This window comes from Pseudozyma hubeiensis, assembly GCF_000403515.1.
Source record: "Pseudozyma hubeiensis SY62 DNA, scaffold: PHS20, whole genome shotgun sequence".
In the NCBI taxonomy this organism is placed as follows: Eukaryota; Fungi; Basidiomycota; class Ustilaginomycetes; order Ustilaginales; family Ustilaginaceae; genus Pseudozyma; species Pseudozyma hubeiensis.
The window spans coordinates 43786-62692 of record NW_012133802.1 but is presented as its reverse complement, the minus strand read 5'-3'; the positions used below and the strand labels follow the sequence as shown (position 1 = coordinate 62692).

Genomic DNA, 18907 nt, shown 5'->3' with positions numbered 1-18907 from the left:
TGATCAAAGCGAGCGAGTGGTTGGTCGAGGGCTTGGACCTGGCTGAGCTTGTGTCGCCGTAAACATCGACGCGATCATGCGGGGTTCTTGGAACTCATCCGGTGTGTGTCGCGCCGCGCCCTCTACGTTGAGCTCTCGCACACGCACAACAAAGCTCTCACACTGCCAGTCCTGCAAAGTCGAGACAGAATTCTCTTACATCATCGAGCCCAACAGACAAGTATCATTCACGCAACATGCGAAAAAAACTTCTTTTGCGCTGGGGGTCGGGCAATCACCACTCTGTACCCGCCACCTTGTTGACCATCCCCTTGGCAGCATCGACGATCTTGCCTCCGACACCCTTGCCCGCATACCCAAATCCATCCAGCCAAGGCGTCTCGGTGCTCCTCTTACCCTCGAACCTTCCGATCGCCTCGTCCTTCTGCAGCGTGAGCGCGATATCGTCGAGACCGTTGATCAGGCAGTGGCGCGTGAACTCGGGGGTTTCGAAGCTGAACTTCTCGGCACCATCGGCGGTGACCACCACCTGGTTCTCGAGATCCACCGTGATCTCCTTGCCGGCCTTGGCGTCCACGGTGAGCCTCTCGATCTGGGGTTTGGTGAGCGTGACCGGAAGCTGGCCGTTCTTGGTCAGGTTGTTGCGGAAGATATCACCGAAGCTCTCTGCGATCACGGCGCGGATGCCAAAGTCGAGCAGCGACCAGGCGGCGTGCTCGCGCGAACTTCCGCAGCCAAAGTTGGGACCGGTGACCACCAGGATCTTGGACTGATCGTATGGCGACTGGTTGAGCACGAAGGACGGATCGGGCTCGCCCGTCTTGGCGTCGTAGCGGATGGGCCAGAAGAGCGCGGACCCGAGACCAGTGCGTTTGATGGTCTTGAGGAACTGCTTGGGGATGATGAGGTCGGTGTCGACGTTAGATCGTTCGAGCGGGGCGGCGATTCCGGTGAGTTTGGTGAACTTTTCCATGCCAGCTCCAGCGGTGGAGATCTGGGAGGGCGGGACATCGCGGATGGCGTCCTCATCGGTGGAGGCTGCTGGGATGTTGGTGGGAGCGGGTGCGGGGGTGGCGTCGATCAGGTAGGACTTGGCATCGGACACCTGGATCTCGAACGCGGGTTTTCCAGCTTCGTTTCCGACCTTGGCCGACGAATCGCCGACGACCTTCCTGACATCGGTGAGGTATCCGGTGACAGCACAAGCGGCTGCCATGGCGGGCGACATGAGGTGGGTTCGTCCACCGGCGCCCTGCCTGCCTTCAAAGTTGCGGTTCGAGGTGGAAGCGCATCTCTCGCCAGGTGCCAGCTGATCCGGGTTCATACCCAGACACATGGAACAACCGGCCTCGCGCCAATCGAATCCAGCCGCCTGGAAGATCTTGTCGAGACCCTCGGCTTCGGCTTGCTTCTTGACCAGGCCGGAACCGGGGACGAGCATGCAGTAGAGACCCTCGGCAACTTTGCGTCCGTGCAGGACGCGGGCGGCTGCGCGGAGGTCCTCGATACGGGCGTTGGTGCAGGATCCGATGAAGACTTTGTCGATCTTGATCTTTTCCATGGGCGTGCCTGCTTCAAGGCCCATGTACTCGAGGGCGCGGGTCCAAGCTTTGGCTTCGGCATCGTTGGACGCCTTCTTGGGGTCGGGGACGGTGCCGGTGATGGCGACGACGTCCTGAGGAGAGGTACCCCAGGTGACGGTGGGAGGGATGTCCTTGGCGGCAATCTTGATAACGGTGTCGTACTTGGCACCTTCGTCGCTAGGAAGGGACTTCCAGTAGGAGACGGCCTGGTCCCAGGCTTCACCCTGCTTGGGTGCGAGAGGGCGGCCCTTGATGTATTCGTAGGTGATCTCGTCGGGAGCGATGAGACCGGCACGTGCACCGGCCTCGATCGACATGTTGCAGATCGACATGCGAGCCTCCATGGAGAGCGATCGGATGGTGGATCCGGCGTACTCGATGACGTGGCCAGTACCACCTGCGGTACCGATGAGACCGATGATGTGGAGGATGATATCTTTCGAAGTGACACCCTCGGAAAGCTCGCCGTCGACCTGGATGAGCATGTTCTTGGCACGCTTCTGGAGGAGCGTCTGAGTGGCAAGCACGTGCTCGACCTCGGAAGTGCCGATACCGAATGCGAGAGCACCAAAGGCACCGTGTGTGGAAGTGTGCGAGTCACCGCAAACGATGGTGGCGCCAGGAAGGGTGAAGCCTTGCTCGGGACCGATGATGTGCACGATGCCTTGACGGTTGTCCGAAAGACCAAAGAAGGTGAGACCGAACGCCTTGACGTTTTCCTCGAGCGTCAGACATTGGGTTCTGGAATCGGCCTGCTCGACAAACGACTTGGTGTCGCGGTAGGCTTTTCGCGAGGCTGTGGGGATGTTGTGATCGACGGTGGCGAGGGTGCAGTCGGTCCTGCGAACTTTGCGGTTGGCATTGCGAAGTCCCTCGAACGCCTGTGGCGAGGTGACCTCGTGGACGAGGTGACGGTCGATGTAGATGAGGCAGGTACCGTCAGCCTCCTCGTGGACGAGGTGCGAATCGAAGATCTTTTCGTAGAGCGTTTTTGGTGCCATCTTTGCGGGAGGACACAAGTCGGGGGAAAGGTGAAGGGTGATGGGAGTTGGAGCTAGAGATGGAGCCGAGATGGTATTTGAGGTTTGTGAGTGTCTCTCAACGCACGGCTCTGTCATTCTGGTGCAACAGAGACCACAGCCACCAGTTTGTGTGACTTGGAAGCAAACACCCGCAGCCGCATGGGATCCAAGCACACTGGTATTGCGCCGTTCGTCAACTGTGGAAGCAATTCTTCTGGAATTAGGACTCAAGCGGAAATGCGTGAAATGCGGCAACGACGAAAATACGCAGCCCCACCTTGATCCACCACTTGAACCCACTTGTTGCACCAGTCACAGCCAGCTTACCGTGCTCTGGCAAGCAAGCCGGATACAGCCTCGTCTCCCACCACCCGTTCCGGCTCCACAATCCGGACTGACTCGTCAGCGATAGTGACAGTTCAGAGGCTCTGAGGCGGTTGCGTATGCTTGAAAGGTAGATGATGGATCCGACGCTCTAACAATTTTATTGATGCGGGCTTTTCGAGTCACGGCGACGCAGAGCTAAGAAAAAAGTCACCGCGCTGCCAAAATTCCCCATTCAAACAGCCAGCCAGCCAATCAGGCGCGCTCAAGATGTCATCGAGTCAAGCTGTCAACCCCATCGAGATGGTTCGGATCTCTTCGGACGAATGCTGATCCGCACTTTCGGCAGCTCGACATGTGATCCTGACCCTCGCGCGTACCGCAAATGGCATGTCCGCTGTCAAAGGGTTGCACAACGTGACATGTCGCTACCAGCGTAGCAACGTCTTCGTTTTAGCTGGTCTACCCTGACTCGACTGTCTCCCCCCACATTGCGCCGTGTCCATGGCTTTTCTCAATCTACGTCTTTCATCGTGAGCTGTCGTACCGAGCCCAACCACATTCACGTGCAATGCGTATTCATCGAGTGACTCCATCAAGAGGGTGACTATTCGCTTGTATTAATATGATAGTATACATTTGTTTCGAAAGATCAGAATGCAAGCCGCAACCCGGCAGGTGATCTGAGTGCTGCAATTTGCGGCTTTTGTGTGTGTATTTTTGTTTGTGTGCTCCTCCACGCAGCTGGCTGGCATGGTCTCGTGTGTTGGCAACGCATCACGCGCCACCATACGGACCTTGCTGACTATACGGATAGTTCGGTGGATACTGAGGTGAACCCGGCTGATGCGGACGGTACCCTTGATGCAACACGGACGGCGACCCGCCAGGTGTCGGTGATCCTTCAGCTGGGTGTGCGTCCAAATGTCCACCACTCTGCGAGGGCAACGAGCTCGCATACCCGAGAGGAGGTGCATGCAGAGGCTGCGAGTGGTACAGGCTCGCGCCGTGCGCAACTCGAGATCCAGATGTGCCCGGCACTGTCATCGCTCCATGGCTCCGCTCGTCAAAGTGCGTCGACACACGTACCTGTGGATGCTCCAGCGGCGACGTCAGCTGTCCTGCTGCGCCTTGAGCTGCCATCCGTGCCTCTTGACCGTGGCTCGTGTTGTATCTGTATCCGCTGCTCGACCGCAGCACGCTGGGCGTCGCTATGGCTGACTCGTGAGGGCGCCTCCGATCTTGGCTGAAGTAATCTCCGCCTTCGTCCACACCTGCAGGTCGGATCACGCCAGAAGGCGACACCATCCCTCCGTACTCGGAAGAGCTTGGCGACAGTAGAACCGCTCCAGCTTGCATGTATCCATGCTGACCATATGTTCCTGGTCCTGTCGCTGCAATTCGCGCGGCATTCGCAGCATCGGCAGCCATGAACGGACTTGATGGGCTTGTCCCGCCTGGCGAGCGGCTTGGATCGTTTGCAGAAGTTGCCCTACCCATCGCAGTCGAGTCTGGCCCTGCCATCATCAGTCTACCTGCTCTTTCCTCCATTTGAACTCGGTCGATCAGCACTTTGATGTGAGACCGAGTAGACACAGCTTCGTCGCCTCCCGCGCTCATGCCACCTCCTGACGCGCCCGCATCGTCCGTGCTCGGGAACAATTTTGAAACTTCGCTCGCCAGCCTTTGCTCCGCAGAGATGAGCGCAATCCAGTCCGAGCGATGCCGCAAGAACGTGCGCACGATGGCATTCGACATGTACAGGTCCGCGTCTGACACTTGCTGTTCCCCGAGCTGGCGCCATGGCATTGCAGAGCTGCTCCGCTCGCCTTCGGTTCGCCTCGCCGCCGCATCACCGGCATTCCCTTGGCCCATCCACGGCGTCGTCTCCGCATCAGACGAATGCGAGCGCGAGAGCGTGGCACACGCGTAGCTGGCGTACAGTCCCAGCTCGTGCACCTGCTCGATCTCACGTTTTCGCAGCCTCGCTTTCGATTCTTGCTTCTGCTTGTTGCGCAACGATACCGACCAGCTCGACTCTTGTGGCGCGCGACCGATCGATCCCGACGTCTCTGTACCCGCGGCTCCCTCCCGACCATCACCGTCCGCTAGACCTGTGGAGGCGTTCGGATTCAATTGTGCCGCATCAGCGGGTAAAAATCCGACGTTGGCCGTCATATCCGCTAGCACACGGGTGAGAGCTTCTCGCTGCTGCATAACTCTCCTGTGATATGCTTTCATCTTTTCACGATTCTGTTCCGCACGGGTGCGCTTGCGCGAGTCCCCATCCGAGGTCGACGTCATTGAGAGAGCGGCCGCTCCCGAGGCATACATTCTGCGATTCGAGTGTGGCTGATTTCCTTCTTGTGAGGCTGCCGAGAGCGTGTCGGATGCATACATCTCGGTTGGTGTCGTTGGAAGCGAGCTGAAGTAGGGATGCGCCAGGCCGCCTTGTGACCTCTCAAGCTGAAGAGATATAGCTTCCTCTGGCGTCATCATGCTGCTCTCTTCGGATGGAGATCGATCTGGAGCTCTTTGCGACCACACAGCGTGCGTCTGCGGAGGAGGCTGCAACGTCAAATTCGCCGACTCGATGTCAGGTCCCATATCCTCCTCGACTCGTCTGTGCCCGCGCCTCTGCCACCCCGCGTCCGAAGACGGCAGAGATGATCCAGAAGAGATCGCGCTGGTCCCTGGTGCGCCATGGATTGGCGTCGTCGTCCTTATAGATGCTGGCGTAGAAGCTGAAGAGGCCGACGTCGAGGTCGACGTCACGATCCGCGAATCGATAAAGTTCACCACTTGATCCAGCGCAATATCGCAGCGGATCGAGGGATGCACAGCGGCGGCAAACAGATCTCTTCGCCCTTTCATCTCAGCAGGGATGAAGATCGACGTCAACGGCTGGCTCAGTTGCGCTAGCAGCTGATGTGAAGCATCGCCATCCGTTGCAGCGCTGAACGAGGAGCGCTGCTTGGAGCCGGACAAGGTCTTGCCTTCGCTTGATGAGAGATCTTGATGCATGCCGAAATGGCTTGCGGGAGCTGCTGAGTTTGGTTCGTGCGGACTCGTCACGACCAGGCTTGGCGACAGCGGCTGCTGTGGTGGTCTGGCCGCGGCACACCGGCCGAAATGTTCGCCAAAGTTGGGGAAAACGTTCCTGAGGATCTGCATTTGGAAGGTGAGGTTTTCCAGAAGGCTCGGCGCCGTCATTGAGTGCGCCTGTCCGAAGAGGAGCGGGAGGACGCATTTGTGTGCTCCGAGACGATCGCATACGGACCTTTCGCTGAGGAAGTACCGAATCGACGCTTGCAGCAACATGTTGAAAGTCTGGTACCACATATGCTGCGCTGCCGCCTCACTCGCGGATGGCTGATCTTGAGTGAAGCGGTAGACGCCAAAGTCGGCTTTGGCGATGGCCGCAGTCGTGACCATCGATCCGAAAAAGTCGTCCAGAGGTCGGTTGGGGTCGGCCGGGATTCCCTGCGCTTCAAGCAGAACCTGTTCGTACAATTTCGTGTCGTAGTATTCGGCCACCCGCAGGAAGTCTGCAGGCGATGTCGGGATGCCTCTATGTCCAGGCATGCGGGGCCAATGGCTTGTATCGATCTGCGGCTTACCCATCACTACCCATTCGTCGTGCATGCGTTGGAAGCTGAAGCCGTACAAGCGCGCATCTATGTATGTCTTGATATCTATCTTGCCAAAGCAAGGATAATAGATGCGATGTACCGGCGAGACATCAGCGACGCTGTCGGCCGGCGACCTGGACGACCCTTTGGCTGGCGCAACATCCGCCTCGAGACTGTACTCCTTGGAAGTCGGAGATGCGCGGTAGTCGCGGGCATCTCCAGACATGGTGATAGTAGGGTTCTGCCGCGTACTGGCTGGTTCGGCAGCCCCAAGGAAGGAAGCAGGTCCAAGGTACCTCCGCCCCTTGGGCTCGAACGGACGGACTTATGAGCTGTCAATTGCAGGGTGTTGCGGTAGATGGCAAGTCAGATCTTGCAAAGGAAAGAAGTGTGAGATCGGAACACGGCTCACCGATGAGCAACCTCGAGAGTAAGGCGACAGCAATCTCGGCAGCATTCACACTGTGATGCAGGCAGAGGGTCAAGCTAGTGCGTTCAAATGAGCAAACGCCTTTGCTTCTTTTGAAGCGCGCTGCCCGATGAGTGCTGACAATAGCGCTCCGCCTAGATGTCGGTCGTCTGGCTTTGGTCGGATCTTTCCTCCCACCGGCCGTCAAAGTTTGCTGCTGGGCTGACGCAATGAAATCCTTCGAGGCAAGTTGACCATGTGTCGGAAGAGGCGATTGAAAGGAGCTGTACGAATCAGTCAGAACAGGTCGATCGCGGTAGAAGCAGGGCAGTGGGTCGGAGCGATGAGAGGTGCTGAAAGAATCAAGAGATGTGTAGTCGATGGGCTGTCGTTGTCGCTGAATGACGATATTGGCGGCGAGAAGGCGCTGTGGGCGAATGATGCTTTGAGTGCGGACTGTCTTGACGTATAAGTCGAAACGACGCCCGATGAGACGAAGGTTAGACTTTGAGCCGTAATGGAAGGAGAGGGGTACAAGGGAGGGGGAAAGATGAGGCGAAAGGACGTAGCAGCAGAAGCGACTAAATAGCATCGGCGTGGGACAGCATCACGGCAGGATGACTGACATGCGAGACAAGAGTGCGATGAACTGCAGGAATGTCGCGATGTGCGGCTGGTTGAAAGGACGCAGGGTTGACACGGGCAGGACCGAAAAGACGGAAAGCTGCTGATTCTTTCTGACCAGGCAACGCCGAGCTTCGATGGGAAAGAGATGATGTCGGAACAACCCTAGATCGTGGAACCAAAAGGTCGGCAAAATAGAAATGGCGGGTGACGAACGCAATATCTAGTCGTGGTACGTCAACGAATGTTGGAGCACTGAAGAGGTCGCGGTTGCGAAGTCACCGAGACAGGGAGAGAGAAGGAAGGGGCGCAGATGTGGCTTTAGGATAAAACTGCAACGTGAGCTTTGACGGGAGCGGACGTCGAAAAGTCGACCAATCCACGGGACAAGGGATGTGAGGAACCAGCTGGTGGGAGAAGATGCAACGACAGCCTTCAGCGACGGTGGCGGCTGAATGACAGGCAACGTCGATCCTGATGAACAAGGTTTTTCCGCAGCATCAAGCCCCGATCAGACAAACAAGGCCTGCACATCGACCGACGCCGCTTCATCTGTCTGTCTGGCCTGATGTCCTCGGTAATCATCATCAAAGGACACTCCAATCGTCGTGGGCAAAGGAGCGCAACCGGAGCAGCGGCCAAGCGATGCCCTCGGGGGGATGACGCAGTCGCGTTTCGGCACCCCTTGGGGCAATGTGACAGCGTGACAGGGCCTGACAATGCATCATGGACATATGCAGGCCACGCGGCGGCGTAGACATCTGATGCGTGACGAGGCAGTGGGACAAGCACAGTAGGGAGCGAGACAGGGATGCCGCCAACGTCAGACGAGAAAAGCGTGGCACAGTAGAGATGTACCAGACAAGGCACAGTTTCAAAACGTCGGAGTGTAATGCAATAGCCAAGCTTGCACCTGAGGATAAAGTGCGTCGGAATCTAGAATCAAGGATGCCAGATTTCCGGAGAGCAATGAGAGCAACCGGAAAGAACACAGCCAATGCGGAATGTCGTGCAGCCGAGAAGCGTACAGTAGCGCTGATCTCCAGCACAAAGCACCAGTGAGGCGTTGGAGCGGAGTCTTGATCGGAGACCAGAAAGAAGGCGAGGCACAAGGCCGATATTGACCTGATTGCTGCGCGTACCCAGCTCGCCAAAGACACCCTCGCTAACGGGGCCGATAGCGGATGTCAGAAAGCGAGACGGAGAACACGAGCATGAAATCTCGCCTCCGGTCCGACGGGACGCTTCTAGAGCACAGGGGCACTGCTCGTCGAAGGGCTGTGCGCCGCGTATTTCGGGGTGACGCTGTTCGTTCTGTCGCTGAAGATCTGTGTGGATGGCAAGAGCGAAGATCAGATCCATACGTGGGAGGTGGCAGCCGCTAAAAGATGCATTTGAGCCTCGGCACCAAAATTCGCCAGCCGAGGTCGAATGACGCTCTGGGGCGCCAACAGCATATCCACCAGTCGACTTAGCTCTGCAAGGCGATGTGACTCGTACTCAATCGGTGGATTCGCTCATGGAAGCGGAGCCTGATTGGTCTGCTTTACTACTTCTCAGTACTGGTGGGTATAATTTTAATTCTTTTTTTTTTCCTCAGTAAAAAGATACAGTATCATCTTCTTTGGGGCCATGTATTCCCGGCCCTGCTCTGCACGTATGCCAACAGGGTACGTGGGCTCCGCTCCAAGAGTGTACACGTTGATAGTCTTGGCAGCGGCAAAATAACGCACTCCCCCTGCAGTCTCCTCGCTGCGAAGCTATCCCGCGAAGGAATGTTGAAGGCCGGCAAAGGCGCACACATACACGTCTTGAAGTCGAAGCTGGAGGCATGAAGCGCTTCCAGCGGTGCGCGATGGTCTTGGCTCGTAGCTTGTGGATCGCAACAAATATTCCACGAGACACATACAAAGTGCGCCAACCTGTTGAAGCTTCCTCATTTCTTGGCAGCGCGGCTTGTGGCTATGTCCGTATGGTTCCGTTTGCTGCATGAGTCACGGATAAAATCCGCTGTGGAATGAGGCAGATGCTCGCAGAGCAGACACATGTAAGCTGCGTCTGCTGTCGCGTTCGATAGAGTGCATGAGTGCCAACGAAAGGAGGACTCATAGCCCGAAGCAGCATTTCGCCAAGGGGCAGACTTCGAAGCATTCAAGTGAGACGTGGTGAAAGGAGCAATGTTTCAACTCAGCGGATGTGTGAAGGAAATGGAGCGGCAGAGCCACAAAAAGCTTTTGACCCAAGCATAATAGTTACATGCTGCAAAAGTCCAATCCGAGCAGGTCGTCAGAGCCAGGATAAGAGGCTGCTGACTCGACTCAAGCTCGTGATCAGGCTCCCGGCTGAGCTGGGAGTGCGCGTTGCAACTTCAAGCTCCGCGGGATGCTCCACAGAGTTCTCAAGTCTCTATTTCAGAGTCCGCAAAGGGAGCGCTTTGAGCCTGCATTAGGAAGCAGTTGAGCGTGCATGCCTCACTTCATCGCGCAGCGATGTTCAAGGGAGTCGGTGAAGCCAAAGGCTGGTGTGGGAGCAGCAAAGGCTACGAGTGAGCGCCATTGGCGGTAATTTGCATGGGCAACAGAGCACAGCGAGTTTTGCACTCCACAAAGTATCGCCTCGGATAAAAGCGAAAAGCAAACGTCAAGACCGATCACGGCGAACTCGGTCAGCACAGTCGAGCATCCCATCTAGCGGTCGAGAGCGGGTGAGCTTCGAGGAAGTTTGCAAGCAAAAGCAGGCAGAGACACGGCTGCTACCGCGTCGGTGGAGGCCAAAGAGAGCCTCAAACATCGCCTGTCCGCGTTGTTGGTGCCAAGCAAGAGCCGTGTTTGGCACCAGGAGCACGTACAAGTCGCTGCAAAGAAGCACAATGCCATGGGCGAAGACCGCTTGACTGGTTCTGCGTACGAGAGCGTGTTCGAGGTTTTCGGAAGCGCGATGGCAAGTGCCAGAGAGCCGGATTGACACGCGAGGTGCTTTCACATCGTTGTCCGAGGAGGTGAGCCGAAACGAGATCTCGCTTGCAAAGAGACTCGGGTAGACGCACATGGGAAACGAGGATGGCCTTGTTGGATTGACTGACAGGATTCATGAAGGAGGGAACAAATGAGGAGGTGGATTTTCATGTCGTCATTTTCCACGTCGATTTCTTCCCTTTCCTGATTTGCTTCGGTAATGCGTGTGTGAAACCAGCTTGGTCTTGAGCGACGCTTGCTCGAAAGAACGATCCGGCAGATCCACGCAAGTCATGTTCTATGTCATTTTTCGAAGAGCCGCTCCCAAGCAGACTCGCTTGTGACTAAGCATATGGAAGTATCAACGGTATCTCGGGCGGGAGCACAAGAACACAGTAGGTATGCTTTCGCCATTTTCGGAGCGAGGCCGCAAAATGGTCAAAATGGTCGCAAATATAGATCGATCCGTGCTGGTCGAGTTTATCCCCAGAGAGCAACTCCGCTTTGTTCGGTTGATGGATTGATTGCAATTCGGCATTGTCATGCGTTGATGCAATGTGTCCGTACTGCAGCACTGTGCTATAGCGACGCGACGGGGATGGCACACATTGAGGGGCCTTGCAAACCCCGCTCAGGAACAAGCGCCTGGATCTCGAGGCTTCGTTCGTCATGTTTGTTTGCTCGTCGAGCGTCACAATCCCGCAGGGATGCTTCTATTTGGTTTCCATGGAGCAGCTGGCAGCTTCTCCTTATCTTCCAAGAACCGGAACGGGGCAATTTGTCTGGGAGCTAGCTCAGCTTTCGACGTGCATGCTCGGTCGCGATCACGACCGGTGCAAAGTATGCTTCTAACACAATGCCTCCATCGGTGCACTGCTGCCTTGACGTTAGAGTCAAAGCATTATGGATTGCATGTGACGGATTCATGCATCTCGATTGCAGCGACAGCAGCGGCGGCAGCAGCAGCAGCAGTAGCAGCAGCAGCAGCAGCAGCAGCAGCACATGTTCATCTTGATCTCCGCTGTTGATCGGTATGATGGCATATAGGGTCGACGGATAATCTGACCAAAGTGAAGTCTCACAAATCTAAGTCTGCGTCACTCGCGGTTGGCCGGGGGACGAACCTCGCGACAGACCATTTCGAGTTTTTCCGGACCGAGTTGTTGATTTTGAGAGCGTGGAGAGCAATGTTGAATCGACGCTTGGATGTCTGGAAATGTCTGACTCTTATTGGTTTTGGAAACTGTCAGATCCTGGGATATCAACAGAAAGAAATGCTGAAAGGGCAGCGACGAATACGTACGAAGAAGGAAAGCGCGGCACGCGTCAGGTGCCGAGACGAGAAACTCGACTTTTGTGTGTGATATGGCTCGAGTCTCGGCGCCAGGGGCGTAACAGCAGAGCCCAAAGTAACACGTTGGTGTGACAGCAGTCCAAGATTCAGCCAACTCCAAAAGTCGCCGCAACGCAACGGTACGCACGCACCGCTCACTGCGCAATCATCCTGTTTCACTTATCACACCCACATCGCACATCGTCCGTCCGATAGGTCACTGTTAAGCACGCTCTCGCATCGTCTTCACCGTACTGTTCTCTTCTGCTAGCAAACTAAGAAACGCCGCAAGCTGGCCTTGTCTCTCGTTTCTTCTCCCTCTTCCTTGCAAAAACTCGCATCATCCACTCGCACTGCATCGCAGGCTTGATCACAACGCTCATCATGGCAGCCACCGCCCCAGCTTCCGCCGTCGTCGTGACGGGTATCAGCAGCACAACAGCAAAGAAGCAGATCGATGACTTTTTCAGCTTCTGTGGTTCCATCACGAACCTCGAGCTCACCGACGATGGTGCCACCCATCAGAAGGCGCTCATCTCGTTCGCCAAGCCTAGTGCTGCCAGCACCGCCGTGATGCTCCACGGAAGCTCGCTCGATGGCGCTCACCTGTCTGTTTCGCTCGCCGCCGATGCCTCTGCTGCAGCCTCTGCTGCTGCTGGTGCCGCTTCAACTACCCTCCACCACGATGACGCACAACCTGTTGGTCAGGAGGACAAGCCGAGGACCGCCATCGTTGCCGAGTATCTCGCCCACGGCTACATCATCTCGGACGAGATCACAAAGCGCGCCATCGAGCTCGATAGCAAGCACGGCCTCTCCACCAACTTCAAGCGCTACCTCTCCCAACTCGACCGATCGTTGGGCGAACAGCTCGAAAAGGCTGCTCCTTCCGCTTCTACCGCTTCCACCTCCAGCACCGAGCACACGCCCAGCGGTCCTGCCGCCCTCTCTTCTGCCACCGAAAAGGTTGCAGCAGCCATGCCCGTCCCCGGCGACAACGCTAGTGTCGAGGGTCCCAAGACCACCACCACCGTCCCCGATCCGTCCACTGCCGTCCAGGACCCGTCCTTCGCTCGAAACATCCAGCAACGAGCGCAGGCCGTTCTCGACAAGCCCCAGGTCAAGTCCAAGACTGACCTCGTCTGGACCAAGCTTAGCGACTACTACAACGCCTTTGCCAACCATCCAAAGATCCACGACTTTTACTCCAAGACCTCCAAGACCGTCACCGACGTTCACGAAGAGGCTAAACGAATCTCGGACAAGAGGAAGCAAGGCGGTGCTACCGGCGCCGCTGGCACCTCGGCTCCTGTGCCTTCCACCGGTGCAACCCAAATGAGCGTCTCCTGGCTCCTCCTCGGCCTGGTCCTCCTCTCTTCCCTTTCGCTCAACGGTGTCGCCGCTCACGAGCACGACGCCGTCTCCAACGAGCCCGCAGAGATCGCCGGTTTCAAGCCCACCGATATCGAGCACGAGAGCTACATCCAGAGGCACATGCGCACCGAGCACCACATCAACGCCTTCAACCTCGGAAGCGCCTTTGCGCTCCACGACCTCGACCGCAACGGTGTCCTGGACCGCTCCGAGATCGAGGCCATCTACGGCGTTCACCACTCCGAGTCCAAGAAGCACTCGGCAAACCACGAGGTCCACGACGAGAAAGCCGACAAGATTGTCAGCGCTGTCCTTATCGCCATGGATACCAACGGCGACGACCTCATCACCAAGAAGGAGTTCATCGACGCCGGCCCCAACGGTTTGCCCCTCTTTCCAGAGTTCAACATCGGCAGCCTCGGTCACCACTACGACGAGGAGTCCGAGTTCTTTGTCCACCACGAGGAGCTCTACCACAACACCCCCGAGACCCAGACCGACGACGCCTACAACCACAAGGAAGACCTCGAGCACTTTGCCCATCACGAAAAGATCGAGAAGGAGGAGGAGCAACGCGAACGTAAGGCCGAGGGTCTACCTTCCATCGAGGATGAGCAGCGTCTTAGGAAGGAGGCTGCTGCAAGGGGTGAGAAGTACGTCTCGCCCTACGACCAGCAGCTCTCGCCTGAAGAGCAGAAGAAGGCGCAGCAGCAGCATGACGAGGCACAGCTCGGCAACGCTGTCCGCGAAGCCGAGGCGTCCCAGCATGTGTTCCGCACACCCACGGGCAGACACGTCGTCAAGGAAGAGCAGATGGTCTTCCAGGACGTAGAGGTGGACAGCGCCGGCCGTCCCGCTCATCCTCCTGCCTCCGACAACGGATCCGCCAAGTCCGCTCCAACCGACAAGGCCACCGAGGAGCGTCTGCCTCATGGCGTAGCTGACCGCGTTCCCGGCGAGACCGAGGAAGGTCGACGACAGCGTCTCGCGGCTGCCAAGTTGGAAGCGGCGAAAAGACCCTCGTACGGTCAGGGCGACAAGGGCTTCGCGTATCCCAAGGATGACAGCGACCGCATGCGCAAAGGGGCGCCCTATAAGGTGAGTACTTTCTCTTCGGAGCGCATCGAGACTGAAATTCCGCGCCGGCCATACCAATGACGAATCAATCTGTTCTGACCACGGGAACAGTATCCTCCTTTGCAAAAACAGTTCCGAGTTAAGAAGCAGTCCTACTTCGTAAGTGCCGCCATAAACGCTGACGTGGACAAATCGTCCTAAAATACGCATGCTCACCGCATCATCTCAATATTCTATCTTTTGCGTAACACAGGGTGAATTTTGACGCTTCCATGTTTCGCTATCCCGACTCTTCGTCTTCGACGTCGTTTGCAATGCATCGCTTGTTTTTATTCTTTTTCGGTACTGATCTCATTATCGCGCCTGTCTGGCATCCCGGTCACTACGCTTGATGTTGCGTGTCGCGATGATGATCGATTGCCATTGAATTGCAGACGTTGACGAAGTAACTAGTCGCATTGACGATGCGGACGAGAGACAGGAGACAGGACAAGACAATCAGGGATGATAGCGATCAATAACAAGCCATTCCAATCCAGAGAATCGTTTCAACAGCGGAGCCCGGATGCGACATTCATACGTTGAAGCTGGACACTATTCGATCTTCTCGAAACGCCAGACGGAGGCATGATCGTTCGGCTGCCACGAGACCTGCAAAGCGTCACGAAGGAGAGAGAACAGCGAACCCCGTTAACTCTGTTGAAGTGACCCCATCGACCTTTCACTTGCCGGATATTGAGACAGTGACTCACTTTGGGAGCGTCGTCGACGGCTGGAGCCGTCGCCATGGCTAGGTCTTCGTGGCCAGGCGTGTCAATTCCGGGATGGATGCTGAACACATTTTCGCGAATGTCAGGTTCTGCTTGCTCTTCCTGGCTCTAAGCATTTCCGTCACAACGCCGAGGCGACTCACATGAAATGATTAGGTTGACCAGCAGGTTCGAACCTGACCGGCATGACACTATCGTTCAGCAGAACAGGGCAGCCGGGAAAGACGTTGTGCGGATGGGTGAGGCCCATCTCATACGAAGTTCTCTGGCGAATCACATGACCATGTTCGTGCAGGTTTTCAACGATCCAATCTTCGTACTCTGGATTGTTGGGCGCTTCGACGGTGAGAGGATAGTTGGTCCTCTTGCCCGCCAGAGCACCTCCCTGGTAGAAGATTCGGTAGATGCCTTGGATGTCTTGAGGGTCGGACATGCTGAAAATGTTGTCGCCGAGAGAGAGAGCTGGCTTGGTCAGGGAGTAGGTTTTTAATTAGAGGTGTCTTGAGGTGTGCACCAAATGGAGGTTGAGGATGAGGTCGAGGCAGCACGAATTGCACTGCAAGCTCCTTGCTTATATGCTTCCATCTCCCTCAGCAGAGCACGTACCTCGAGACTGATCGGCTCAGTCTTTACGCGTCCGAGCAGCGTCGCTTGCCAAGCATGCTCTCTGGATGCGCATCGACTTGTGCCGAGACCAGAAGGGCTTGACTACAGCAATCGCTCTCGACGCATCGTATCAGTGAGGAGCAGCTTCAGGCCTCAGGCTGACTGATGCAACGGCAGATACATCGAGCAAGCTGGCGGATGCTGAGTGTTGCTTGTGAAGCTGCATCAGCATGTGCCGAATGTGGCTTTGCCGTTTGCCTTTCTCCCTCTCTCTCATTGAAGGCGACAACTGCCAATGCTGTGAGTCCCCGTTCAACGCCTCGTCCGACCAAGGATGTATGACAGCCATATGTAGCCATGCCTCGAGCGGCTGAGTCACATCTGAGCTCGGACCAGGCGAATTTGGTACGTCCAGCAAGGCGACCTCCAATTGAACATTTTCATCTTGCTCAAGTCACGAGACGGTGGAAGAGGAGTAGAAATGCACCGACTCGGTGGCACGCAGCAACGAATTTGCCGAACATGGATGTGTCGACTCCATCATCATTAGGAGGAAATTTTCCAGCCCGACCATCGTTTGGCACAGGCTTGATAAAAGGCCAGTCCGCTCAAAAGTTGACCGGATCGTGCGTTCGTGTGCCACGCTCACACGACAACTTTGTTTGACGGTCCGTATTTGGCTTGTGACATCGGCAATTATTCGCTCACGACTGCGGTGACAGAGAAATGGGGTCAAGTGCCCCTCTTGGCCGCGAAATCGCGTCACTGACAGGAACGAGGTTGCCAAGGAGCCGCGACGGTACAGCCAAACTCGTTTTGACTGAGCAAGACCGAGTGACAGTTGCCAAACCCGGCCTCATCGCGGGCTTCTCTCTGCAAATTCGACCTCGACGCCGCTAGAGGAACATCACCGGCCGAGTTGCCGAATAACGACTTCTCTGACGTTTCGGTAGAAGGTGAGCACGTTCTCTTTGCATTTCATCCACCGATTTGGTTGTTGGACGAATCCGTGCTCGACAACCACAGGCAAGGATGAGGGGCAACCGGACGAGTTTCAGCCGCAGGCACGGTCGCGGCCTCGACCCGCAGGTGTTCGGACAGCCGAGAGTGGCGCGCAGGCGGGCGGGTGGCTGAACGGTTGCTCTCGTTTTCTCGCGTCATCTTATCTACACTCTGTCTTGCTTCGAAGATTTCGAAGTGGGGCCGAACTCGCCATCTCGCTACTCGGCTGTGGCACAACGTTTTTGGTCGCTGGCTGTCTAATTGGCTGTCGTTTACTGCGAACTTCAAACGTTTCGATACTTTCCGAGACACGCTACTGGGCTGGCAGCTCCTCGCCTCATGGAATTCCTACTCCTCTGCTTCGTCCCTTAGCCGCCACGACCGGGAACGGCCGTTCCTTTCGATCCGGAAACTCGTTCAACCGCTGTTTGGCATTCGCACGTGGTGTGACTTCATGCGAGGACGAGAACGTGTCAAGAACGTCTCCAACCATTGCTTTTCTTCCAAATCCTCGGTTGGTACAGTCCTTCTGACTATCACGGCCAGTACACGCTTGGATCATCTGCGGTTTCCAGGACGTCACATCGAGATGGGTGATCAACAGCAGAGCGCATCAGCAGCTACAATGTCCAGTAGACAGATCGTCAGTAACTGCTTACGATGACTAGCCGACATACGTACATAAGGTCATCGAGCTGCCTCGTTTGAAATGTCTCCTGCACCAACACCATCAACCTTACCCATAGACCTGCAAGATGAAGCTGTTCTCACTCTTGACCGCCGTTCTGCTGTCCTCCGCCAGCGTGTCTTCCACGCCTCTTGATGTGCGACAGGTGGTCTCGTCCAGCATTGTCGGTTCGCCTTCCGCAATTTCGACTGCTTGTTCTTGCCCCGCTGCTGCTACCAGCACTGCCTCCTCAGCATCTTCTGCAGCTGCGTCTGCCACTCCCTCCACCCCCGTCGTCGCCAACGGCACCATCATCAACAGCTACAACTCCACCCTCTCCTACAACAGCACCGAGTCGTTCGAAGACCCCTCCGTCTATGGCGTCAGTGCCGCTGGCTTTGCCGACGTGCACAAGGCAAAGGTTCCGCTCAACATTGTGCTGACCAACGACGACAGTTGGGCCTCGGCCAACATTCGTGCGCTCTACTATGCTCTTCGTAGAGCCGGTCACCGTGTCTTGATGGTAGCTCCGGCTGCCAACCAGTCTGGCCAAGGCGGTACCGTTGTCTTGCCTACCGAGCTCAACCTCACTTCGGCAGGTCGTGGAGGCTTTGTTCCCGTCGGCTCGCCCTACGCAGGACTCAACGTGACCGATCCCGGTCTGCGATACCTTGACGCTACCCCCGCCGCTTGCTCTGGCTGGGCACTCGATCACGATGCTCAATACTTCTTCAACGCTACCAGAAAGAACGATTCCACCGCAGGCGTCGACCTCGTCCTCAGCGGTCCCAACGAAGGCACTAATCTTGGCATTGCATTTTACACGGGAAGTGGCACGCTAGGAGCCTCGTACTTTGCTGTGGGGCGCAATGTGCCCTCAATCGCATTCAGTGCCTCCACCAACGTCCGACAATACACCGCCCTGAACCTCTCCGATCCCGCTGACGAATCCGTCAAGCTCGCCACCTACTCGTCCAACTTTGTCACCGCCCTCTCGGACAACGCCAAGTCGTCCAACTCTTCCGCTCGCATCATGCCTCTCGGGATCGGGCTCACTGTCAACTACCCCAAGATCGCACCAACCGGTAGCTGCACCAACTTGACCTGGACTCACACCCGCATGACCGGTAAAGGTCTCGCCGTTCGGCTCGTTGTCAACGCCACTACTGGTCTTCCGACTTACGCCTTTTTCGGCAGTGATGGTATCAATGTCTGCAATGCCGGTAACTGCTCGTTGCCCGGTGAGACGGAAGTGATCTCGAACGGAAAGTGCCAGGCCTCGGCTTCGATCTACTCGGTGGACTATGATGCTCCCACTTTCAGGACTCAGAATACCATCGCTGCGCTGACGTCGAGCATCCAGAGCCTTAATGGCAACTCGAACAGCTCGAACAGCACTGCTTAGATCAAAGAGTCTCACTCAATAGATTCGCGATAAATCGTAACGTCGTGTCCCATCATCGAAATTTTTTATAATTCAGCTCGTGTCATTGCTCTTGTTCTTCAAGTGTTGTTAAAAGAATTGGGGAG

The 18907-nt window shown here is 56.3% G+C and overlaps 8 protein-coding genes across 8 annotated transcripts; 3 read left to right on the top strand and 5 right to left on the bottom strand.

Moving 5' to 3' along the window:
• Positions 1–274: 274 nt before the first annotated feature.
• Positions 275–2584, bottom strand: PHSY_001761 (hypothetical protein; the record flags this gene model as incomplete). Its single annotated transcript, XM_012332387.1, has 1 exon — positions 275–2584. One exon carries the CDS (start codon positions 2582–2584, stop codon positions 275–277), a length of 2310 nt encoding a protein of 769 aa, XP_012187777.1.
• A 1122-nt stretch (positions 2585–3706) lies between these two features.
• Positions 3707–6787, bottom strand: PHSY_001760 (cytochrome P450 monooxygenase; the record flags this gene model as incomplete). Its single annotated transcript, XM_012332386.1, has 1 exon — positions 3707–6787. One exon carries the CDS (start codon positions 6785–6787, stop codon positions 3707–3709), a length of 3081 nt encoding a protein of 1026 aa, XP_012187776.1.
• Positions 6788–6896: 109 nt separating this feature from the next.
• On the bottom strand, positions 6897–7562 carry PHSY_001759 (hypothetical protein; the record flags this gene model as incomplete). Its single annotated transcript, XM_012332385.1, has 1 exon — positions 6897–7562. The coding sequence occupies one exon, from the start codon at positions 7560–7562 to the stop codon at positions 6897–6899; it is 666 nt and encodes a 221-aa protein (XP_012187775.1).
• A 974-nt stretch (positions 7563–8536) lies between these two features.
• Positions 8537–8956, bottom strand: PHSY_001758 (hypothetical protein; the record flags this gene model as incomplete). Its single annotated transcript, XM_012332384.1, has 1 exon — positions 8537–8956. One exon carries the CDS (start codon positions 8954–8956, stop codon positions 8537–8539), a length of 420 nt encoding a protein of 139 aa, XP_012187774.1.
• Positions 8957–12265: 3309 nt separating this feature from the next.
• Positions 12266–14413, top strand: PHSY_001757 (hypothetical protein; the record flags this gene model as incomplete). The annotated part of the gene is made up of 1 exon (XM_012332383.1): positions 12266–14413. The coding sequence occupies one exon, from the start codon at positions 12266–12268 to the stop codon at positions 14411–14413; it is 2148 nt and encodes a 715-aa protein (XP_012187773.1).
• Positions 14414–14926: 513 nt separating this feature from the next.
• PHSY_001756 (pyruvate decarboxylase) lies at positions 14927–15535 on the bottom strand (the record flags this gene model as incomplete). Its single annotated transcript, XM_012332382.1, has 3 exons — positions 14927–14983; positions 15085–15163; positions 15246–15535. The coding sequence occupies 3 exons, from the start codon at positions 15533–15535 to the stop codon at positions 14927–14929; spliced, it is 426 nt and encodes a 141-aa protein (XP_012187772.1).
• Positions 15536–16003: 468 nt separating this feature from the next.
• On the top strand, positions 16004–17374 carry PHSY_001755 (hypothetical protein; the record flags this gene model as incomplete). Its single annotated transcript, XM_012332381.1, has 2 exons — positions 16004–16008; positions 17083–17374. The coding sequence occupies 2 exons, from the start codon at positions 16004–16006 to the stop codon at positions 17372–17374; spliced, it is 297 nt and encodes a 98-aa protein (XP_012187771.1).
• A 91-nt stretch (positions 17375–17465) lies between these two features.
• On the top strand, positions 17466–18782 carry PHSY_001754 (acid phosphatase; the record flags this gene model as incomplete). The annotated part of the gene is made up of 1 exon (XM_012332380.1): positions 17466–18782. One exon carries the CDS (start codon positions 17466–17468, stop codon positions 18780–18782), a length of 1317 nt encoding a protein of 438 aa, XP_012187770.1.
• Positions 18783–18907: the final 125 nt, after the last annotated feature.